This window comes from Oratosquilla oratoria, chromosome 2 (genome assembly GCF_046742065.1).
Source record: "Oratosquilla oratoria isolate Oo_2021 chromosome 2, ASM4674206v1, whole genome shotgun sequence".
NCBI lineage: Eukaryota > Metazoa > Arthropoda > Malacostraca > Stomatopoda > Squillidae > Oratosquilla > Oratosquilla oratoria.
Genome location: NC_134778.1, coordinates 18272945 through 18282944, shown reverse-complemented (window position 1 = coordinate 18282944; position 10000 = coordinate 18272945). Strand labels below are relative to the sequence as shown.

The following is a 10000-nucleotide window of genomic DNA, read 5'->3' as shown; positions in this document are numbered from 1 at the left end:
AAGAGGAAGATGCAGCTGAAAGAGCTGATGTGATTATTGTACCACCGGATGTAGATGAACTGACTGACGAGGAGGATATAGCTGAAGATGAAATGGGTGAGATATCTGTTCAAGATGTGCCTGGTACCTTAGAAGTTCATGTGGATAGAGTGCCGATAGAAGAACATGATGAAAATAAAGCTAAAGCCACTACATCATCCAAAAAAACCCGCAAATTTTGTGACTCTGAACCCGTATGGAAACAAAACTCCTGAATACAGGAAGGTCAAAGGGCGTTCCGAACATCACAGGGATTGTTTGCAGAAAATGAAAGATAATCTAGATACTTTATCACCTCTGGAACTGTTTGAGAAACTTATGACTCCCGGCATCTATGAGCACATTGTCAAAGAGACAGTTCGCTATGCAAGTTCATGTAAAAATATGTGTGATTTTACATTCAGTGTTGATTAGTTGAAAACATTCATTGGAATATTACCATTTTCTGGATATCACAAAGTTCCTTCTGAGAGAGATTACTGGTCAAGTGAGGAAGATCTCGGGGTCCCAATCATTCAAAGGGCAATGTCAAGAAATCGTTATCAGCTTGTGAAAAGTCTTATACATTTTTGCAATAATGAAGATGCCAAGGACAATACACATGACAAAGGGTTCAAAATTAGGTCTCTATTGTCACTAGCCAAAGAGTCATTTCAGCAGTTTGGCATATTTGAGGAATTCATATCTGTAGATGAAATGATGGTGAAGTACTCTGGAGGTAATGCATTGAAGCAGTTCATGAGAGGTAAACCCATCAGATTTGGGTACAAATTCTGGGCTGTATGTGGAGCCTCAGGTTACTGCTATAATTTTGACATGCATTGTGGCAAGAGTTCTAGGAATGATGATAATGATGGCCTGCTACTCGGAACAAAGGTTGTTTTGAGAATGTTAGAGGCAGTGAAAGTACCAAATTCTCATTCTGTTTTCTTTGACAACTTTTTCACTGGGTATGATTTGTTAGTTCGTCTTAGGAATCTCGGTTATCAGGACACAGGCACAGTCAGGGAAAGCAGATTGAGCAAATGTCCTTTACGGCCAACAAATATCATGAAAAAAGAGAAACGAGGCACCTACGATTATATGTTTGACACAAATGAAGAAATTCTTTTTGTCAGGTGGTCTGACAACAAGTGTGTGTGTGTTGGAACAAATTATGATACCATTGAACCTGTCAAAAAGGTTAAGAGATGACAAAGTGATATCAAAGCAAAAGGTGATGTTCCTCAGTCAAATGTTCTGAACAACTACAATGCTTATATGGGAGGTGTAGATCACCATGACTGGTTGACTGGGAAATACGCAACTTCTCTACGAGGAAAGAAGTGGTATTGGCCGCTCTTCACACGTGTATTAGACATGATGATTGTAAATGCGTGGATCATCCATAAATTCCTACATCAAGGAAAGGAACACCTTGACTTAGTAAGCTTCAAAAGAGCAGTATGTGTGCCTTATTTGAAGTTGGGAGATGCAGGCAGAAAACTGGGGAGAAAAAGTAATGCACCAAGCCCATCTACGAAACTCGCTGATGTTCGGTATGACGGAAAGGACCATGTTGTTGCAAAACGGGAACAACAAAGACGGTGCCAAAGGAAGCCTTGCTCCAAGAAACCAAGAACATATTGTGCTAAATGCAATGTAACACTCTGTATAGAATGTTTTGCCCCTTATCACAAAAAGTGAATGCAAAATGATATATTGGCTTTCATGAATCAGTTTATTTGTATTGGGTTACTTTATATCATATTTTTTTTAGAATATCAGATTTATTTTTACAAGTTTTCAGCATCAAACACACAAAAAGAGAACAATATGTTTTTCTTTATAGTATCCTTTGCTAACAGATTATCACTATACAAAGCTATTATATTATCCCAGTGTCCTCATTTGAGGACAGCTTCTTATAAGCTTACTGCAGGAAATAAAGCATTAAAACCACTATATATTGTCTCTCATAACCCTTCACATTACTTAGATTACAGAAAACCGTGGAAATTCCTGACCAAAAAAACTTGGGATTTAATGGGTTAAAAAAAAATATTAAATACGTAATTGAATTTGAAGATACATAAACCAATATATTTATCTATATACCAAAAAGTTTCTTCGCCCATATAAGGGAATGAATATACACAATCTAATGACATGACAAGTTTTATGTCGGCCAATGCTTATATGTAAATATTCTGAAGATTCAGGGACGGCGTTTTGTATATGGTTTTGCAAGACTCCAAGGATTTTGTTCTCATCTATAGTTGGGGATAATATGGTGTTCTTGTGAGGTGTCTGTCGTCTTGAAGTGCCCCATAGATGTTGCACGCAAGTCACATGGCGAGTTCTTTGTCATACCGATGTACAGTGCAAGAAAACATAATTTTTCCACTTTTGTCTGTAGATAGATTAAACATAGCGACACATTATGAAAACCAGCTATGAAAGACTAGCCGATTTTCATAAAGTCTCGCTATGTTCAACCAATCTTCGGACATACTTTAGGAGATATTTTTATCTTTCGCTGTACGCACTATGTAAAGCTACGGCTACTCAAGTCAACGGAATAGTTGGATTCCAACAATTAAGATGGATTTCATCCAAGGGTGGAGGATTTGGTAAGTGTAACCTTGGACGAAATCCAACTCAGTCGTTGGAATCCAACCATTCTTTTGACTAGTGTAATCGTAGCTTAAGCTTACACAGTTCTTCAGGTTAGAATGTTTATACATGGTATAAGTATTCTGAAACTCCTGTATTCTTGGTGAGCAGTTGTTTTTCCTTGATGAAGTCCAAACTTTCTTTGTTTTTGTAATGTATAAAGAAATTTATCTTCTGAATTGCAATCACTGGATTCACACTGCATATACATATCACATATACGATTAAACGAAGAAGTTAGAAATTTAATGAGTTTATTCCATCTGTACAAAGTCTGGCATAAAGAAAAATTGAGAAGTCCCACCTTCATATTTTCTTCAAAACAGGCAAGAGCAGAAATGAAATACAAACAATGGAAGCAAAAAGGAAATCCTTTCATTTGCATTCCAATTTGGGCTTAAGCATTCTCCTCCCAAGACAGAAGTTCTCGCCCAGGGAGGGATCTCCCTGGATGAGAGGGGACACAGGCAACACTAGTGATAAATCGTCTCTACCTACAAAAGGCTTGAAAGAAAAAGAGAGAGGAGAATGGTTGTACCTAAAAGAGAGAAGTCTTACTTTAACATGTATACGTCTATATGTGTACGTATATGTAATATGTATGTATACATATATATATATATATATATATATATATACATATATATATATATATTCGTGAAGCGTGGCAGGAGATTCTCTTTTAAGCATATTCTGTTGAAAACGACAGCAAATTCATTAGAAATTAATTTCTTTCTTAAGCTTTCTAGCTTTCGGAAAGTAGATTTCTGGGGAAATGAGAGGGGAAGAAGCAAATTTTCAATTGACATTGGTAACTTATATTAACACAGAAGTCTATGTTATATACAAAATAAATGAAAATAAACAAAACACAGTATAATAAACCCAAGACGTTTCGCAGATCGTTCTGCATCTTCAGTTGGAATGAAGGGAAATGTGACCAAGACGAGTATAAATATGTATAAAGGAAAAAACTTGGAGAGGTCACTTAATGACTCCTCTGTTTGGCTGGCGCTATTTGGTTGGTTCCTAAGCCTAGCCGATCGTCTAAGGTATGACATTTTATCCTCTGCGGGGATATTTTGGACCTTTATGGGTGTTCTCTGATCTGGTGGTTGTATTTTGGTGAACAAATGTCTCCTACGTGTAGGTTTCATGCTGGGGAGGAGGGAGAAATCATTTGTTTGTACATTAATAATGGGTTGTAAATCTTTTATGATTACAGCCTCCAAAATGGTCAAACGTTGGAGGTCCTTCTCCTCTGCGACGATTTCTGTGTTGTGTACCATGGTTTCCCTGTCGAGATGGCGTCTGTGGTGGGTCCAAAGGTGTTGTTTCGGTCCTCCTTGTTGTAGGTGAAGGGTGATTCTTCTGGACAGGGTGGTAGTTGTCCTTCCCACGTAGGTATATAGGGGCGTACAGTCCTCCTCTGGGCAGGTGAATTTATATACTACGTGGGATTGACCTATATCATGATTTACAACCCATTATTAATGTACAAACAAATGATTTCAACAGAATATATATATATATATATATATATATGTATATATATATATATATATATATATGTATATGTATATATATATATATAAATATATGTATATGTTTCTGTATATGTATATATATATATATATGTATGTGTGTATGTGTGTATGTATGTGTGTATGTATGTGTGTATGTGTGTATGTATGTATGTATGTATGTATGTATGTATGTGTGTATGTGTGTATGTGTGTATGTATGTGTGTATGTGTGTATGTGTATGTGTATGTGTATGTGTATGTGTATGTGTATGTGTATATGTATGTGTACATGTATGTGTACATGTATATACATGTGTATCTGGCCATGTCCTTGGACGTGGACGTGGCTGTGGTGGGCATGCTTATGCGTGCCTATACATACACTTAAGTTACAATTCTAAAATTCTTTCTAGTTACAGTAAATAAATCCTTTAGCACAGTGACATACTGTACAGATTATATTCTTATTATGCCAGATGATTATGTTGCATAAGAACATAAGAATAAAGGAGACTACAGGAGACCATAATGCCTACACTAGGCAGTTCCATGTCCATTACCACCTGTCATCCTCATCCATAACATGTCTAACTGGTTCTTAAAACAGCCAATACTTTCAGCGTTCACTACATGGTTACTAAGTCTATTCCATTCGTTGACCCCCTGTTAATAAACCAGTTCTTGCCTATTTCCTCCTTATATCTAAATTTGTAATAGCATTAAAGAGGTGAAAGTTTACTTTGACATACCCTTTATATTAGAACTTAGATGAACAGCATGGGAGGCCAGAAAGGACAAGATAGGGAGAAGGGAGGAAGGCTGTAGTGTTTGTCTATCTATACAACAAACTATATACCAAAAGGCTTCTTCCCAATTATAATAAAGTTAGGTACCCAAGTCACGCACTCGGCCTATTTCATCCCACATTCATCCAACACCCATCTAACAATTACTTATTTTCCCATTAATATTAGCTCCTTGTGCATGGCCGTACTATTTTGAATTACACTGCAGCTTTCGTAAAACAAAAACAGATAAATACATACATACATATACCAAAGGCTTTTTCCCCCTTACAAGGGAATAAATAGATAAATGAATAGACAAATGAATAATTCAGTGAAATGAGAGGGGTAAGACCAATGATGCACAGGCTCTGATATTGAGAACAAATAAAGAAAAGTAGATGGGTAGAACAGAGATGAGAATACCATGGTTGACGGGGGTGCTTCTGAGGAAAAGTTGGAGTAAGGACATCAGGGAGAAATCAAAACAGACACGTCTGAGGTGGTGTAGTCATGTTTACAGGATGAAGATAAATGTGTGAAGGTAATATGGAGGAGTCAGATGGAGAAAAGACAACCAAAAGGAAGAGGAGGTGTAGACTTAGGGACATATTTAGTGAGACCTCAAGCAGTTGGGCTTGAATGAAGAGTTTCCAGGGGACAATAGCTATCGTCGACAATGTATGATTGTAAAACCAACTGACTCCAATACGTACTAAGTCAAACAAAAGAATTGTATACTAATACAGCAAGAAAATTCCGTAACTCGTGCATATGTTGAATGATTTCTAATCAATTCATCCCTTCTCTTCTTTAGAAGCTCAATATGAAAGTAATGTGTCTGACATTTTCTATCACATTACAGAAAAAATAAAATGTAATCTTTAATCTCAAGTCCATTTAGGTAACTCTCATTGTATCAACATTTTCTTATAGTTGTGACTGATTGACTGTTGAATACGAAAACTCGATGTAGCAGTCAATCAGGTGACGGTGACAGTAGAACTCAAGTACTAAGAAATATATGAAATTCTGAGAAATTAATATTATATTCACTTAGTTCTGGGATACTATGGGTCAGGTTTGAATGTCCAGAGAACTGGTTGACTTTAGTTTTCATTTTTCATTGACTTTTGGACTCGTTCGTGATTTTGGCCTTGCCAAAACCAGGCATTTCCATTCAGCATACAAAGATCTGTAAGACCCGAAAGTCCAAAATCTATCCTTATTCATCCAATGCCAGACACCTAAAAAGAATAATAATTAACATTAAAGCTTGTTTAGCTTAAAGCTCAAACACATTCCTTACCTTGAGAGGTAAATTTACTTGATTGCTTCTTGTATCCAGTCCCTAGGGAAAACCTAGACGATTGTTTAACTATTTGCGCTTTTGTGTGATATTATTAATTAATTCTATTTAATTTGTATATATATATATATATATATATATATATATATATATATATATATATATATATATATATATATATATATGTGTGTGTGTGTGTGTGTGTGTGTGTGTGTGTGTGTGTGTGTGTGTGTGTGCGTGTGCGTGTGCGTGTGCGTGTGCGTGTGTGTGTGTGTGTGTGTGTGTGTGCGTGTGTGTGTGTGTGTTGAGACATTCTGACAAGTTGAAGTGGGTGGGAAGAGGAAATATTGGAGTCTTATTCCGAGTTTTATTCTTGACTAGTTTCAATACAAGCTTTTTCAAAAGAATAGTTCTACAGGAATGGGAGGGAGTGAAGAATAGAGTAGAACTAGGAGTGGGGGATGAATGGGGATGGTTCAAGGAGGGAGTCATAAGGTGCGCAAAGTTGGTGTGTGGAACAAGAAGGATAGGAGGAAATAGAAGAAGAGGTAGAGTGGTGAGATGAGGAAGCAAAGAAGGGTGTAGAAGAGAAGAATTGGGCTTTCATAGATTGGTTACAAATACAAGAGGATCATATGACTGGTACAAAGTAAAGAGAAGAGAAGTAAAGTATGAGATAAAGGAGGCAAAGAGGAGAGCAGATGTGAAATGAGGTAAGAGTATGATAGAAAACTTTGAAAGAAATAATAAAATTGGAAAGAAATTAAGAGAAGAAGAGGCAAATCAAGTAGAGAAAAAAGGTGAAAGGTGCAGAGAGAGAGATAATAATGGAAGAGAAGGCAGTGAGAGGAAGGTGGGCAGAGTATTTTAGGGAGTTGCTAAATGTGAAGGAGGATAGGGATGGAAAAGTAGTTGCAGCGGGAAACGCTAAGAAAATGACCGTGATGAGTGAGGAACATTGAGAAGAAATAAGGAAAGATGAATTGAAGCCAGCTGTTAAGATGATGAGACCAGGTAAGGCGTCTGGGTTGGATGGATGTCATGCAGAATGTCTGAAAAAGGAGGTACAGTGAAGGTGGGCTGGCTGGTGAGATTATTTAATGTTTGTTTAAGAAAGGGTAGAGTGCCGGAGGACTGGAGGAGTGCCTGTATAGTTCCACATTATAAGGGAAAAGGGGACAAGTGTGAGTCTAGTAGTTTCAGAGGAATCAGTTTGTTAAGTGTAGTTGGGAAGGCTTATGGGAGAGTCTTGGTTGAGAGGATTAGGAGAGGAATAGAGTGAGTGATTGGTGAGGAACAGTGTGGGTTCAGGACAGGTAAGGGTAGTGTAGATCAGATTTTAGTGATAAGACACATACGCAAGAAAGCTATAGGAAAGAGTAAGGATGTATTTTGGGTTTTTGTGGATCTGGAAAAGGCTTATGACAGGGTAAACAGAAAGGCGCTGTGGGAATTTTTGCAGATATATGGGATAGAAGGAAAGCTGTTAAGAGCAGTCAAAAGTTTTTATGAGAGTAGTAAAGCTTGTATTAGGATTAGAAATGGAGAGAGTGAGTGGTTTGAGGTAAAGGTGGGACTTCGTCAGGGATATGTTATGTCGCCCTGGCTGTTCAATTTATACATGGATGGGGTGGTGTGAGAGGTGAATTCAAAGATTGGGTGAGGGATTGAAGATGTTTAAAGAAAATGAAGAAAAGTTGAAGATAAGCCAGTTGTTGTTTGCTGATGACACTGCGCTTGTAGCAAGACCAGAGGACACACACACGCAGAAACACGGAGCATAATAGAGGAAGAAAAAAGGAGTTAGGAGTTTGAATGTGTTTGAGATGAAATGTCTGAGAAGAATGATAGGGGTTACTAAGCTGGATAGATTGAGAAATGAGGAGGTAAGGAGGAGAACGGGGACGGGAAGAGACTTGGAAGATAGGGTTAATGAAAGAGTAATGGGATGGTTTGGACACATGAAAAGAATGAGTGAAGAAAGATTATCAAAAGAGGTGTGGAAGGCAGAGGTGGAAGGAGTGAACATGAGGGGCGACCTAGGATGAGATGTATGGGTGGAGTAAAAGGGGCATTGGGGAAAGAGGGGAATGTCTGTTGAGGAAGGACGGGAGAGGACAGAGGACAGGTAAATGGAGAAGGGTTGTGTATGGATGATGCTGTGATGCATGAGGGGGAGTGGGTGAGAATGGGAAGTGAGAGAGTATGTATGAGAAATAAACTGACGCAACCCGAAGGGATTTCTCCTCGTCTTCTCCTTTTCTGCCTTTTCTGCATGAGGGGATGGAGAGTGGGGTCCCCGATTTAATGAAGAGGCCTTGCTGTAGATGTGCTGTGTCTTGTGCTTCTGACCCAGGGTAGTGGACAAGATGTTTGGATGACCCGTCATCCAGGAGGTGCCAAGACAAGAGGGAGGGAAGAGGGTAGAGGGGAATGGAGTATGTAGGGAATGGCATGGGTGGGAGTGGTTTCTATGCCTTTTTCTTTTTGGCTACTTCCCTTATAAGGGGGAAAAATATTTTGGTATATGTATGTATTCACACACACACACACACATATATATATATATATATATATATATATATATATATATATATATATATACCAAAAAGAGGACAAAAATCGTAGATTGTTCATTATTAAACCATTTTTTCGTAGTCATTTCCTTTCCTATATAATATCAGGTTTTGCTACGAAACTCTTCCATACTATGTTTCTTTTCTTCCTGTTTTACATGACTGTTGTTGTTGTTTTTCAACTTCTGCAATATGTGGTCAATGAAATTTGGTGAGGAAATTTTAGTCCTGGTTAGTCAACATCTTACGAACATATATAAATGCATTTTGTCACATTAACGTGTGCATTCAATCTGAATGAACATGACTGTTTGAAATTCCTGTTTAGATATAGCTGTCACATTTAGTTGTTCAAATAATAAAAAAAAATCTATGCATTGTTAGTCAAAACATTATCAACATGTGCAGATGTATATAGATATACATCTCTTTTACCACAAAAAATTGTATTACTTATTCAAAAGCATATAACCGTTGGAAAGATTATTAGAAATTTCATGGCAGAGTTCATAATTTTAACCATTTTCGAATACATATATATATATATATATATATATATATATATATATATATATATATATATATATATATGCATAAGTTGGAATAAGAGTTTTTGCTACCTTGTATATCTCTGCCGAATTAATGAAGCGGCCTTGCTGTGGATGTGCTGTGTCTTCCGACACTGCTTCTGATCCAAGGCAGCGGACAAGATGCAGGGATGACCCGTCATCCAGGAGGTGCCAAGATAAGAGGGAGGGAAGAGGATAGAGTTGAGTAGAGTATATAGGGATGGAATGAGTGGGAGTGGTTTCTATGGCTTTGTATTTTGGCTACCTCCCATGTAAGGGGGAAAAAGCCTTTGCTTGTATGTATGTATGTATGTATGTATGTATGTATGTATGTATGTATGTATGTATGTATGTATGTATGTATGTATATCTCTGGCATGCATACAATAACTCTGACAAATACACCTACCATAACGTAAATGACAACAACTCCATAAAATTTAAATTTGCTTTTAGGATTTCAAGATAAAAAATATATATATATATACATGTATTATAGATTATTTGTTTCCGTTGAATTGAAAGGCAATTTATCAAATAG

The 10000-nt window shown here is 37.3% G+C and overlaps 1 protein-coding gene and 1 long non-coding RNA gene across 2 annotated transcripts in view; both read left to right on the top strand.

Annotated features, from left to right (window-relative positions):
• Positions 1-788, top strand: part of LOC143033747 (uncharacterized) — a 1613-nt gene extending 825 nt beyond the window's left edge. Inside the window, exon 2 of the mRNA XM_076199232.1 lies at positions 1-788. This exon is cut by the window's left edge and continues 67 nt beyond it. Within this exon, the coding sequence (XP_076055347.1) occupies positions 1-254 (254 nt within the window). The 3' untranslated portion in view covers positions 255-788.
• Positions 1-10000, top strand: part of LOC143033756 (uncharacterized) — a 354604-nt gene that overhangs the window by 112527 nt on the left and 232077 nt on the right. The window lies entirely within an intron of this gene.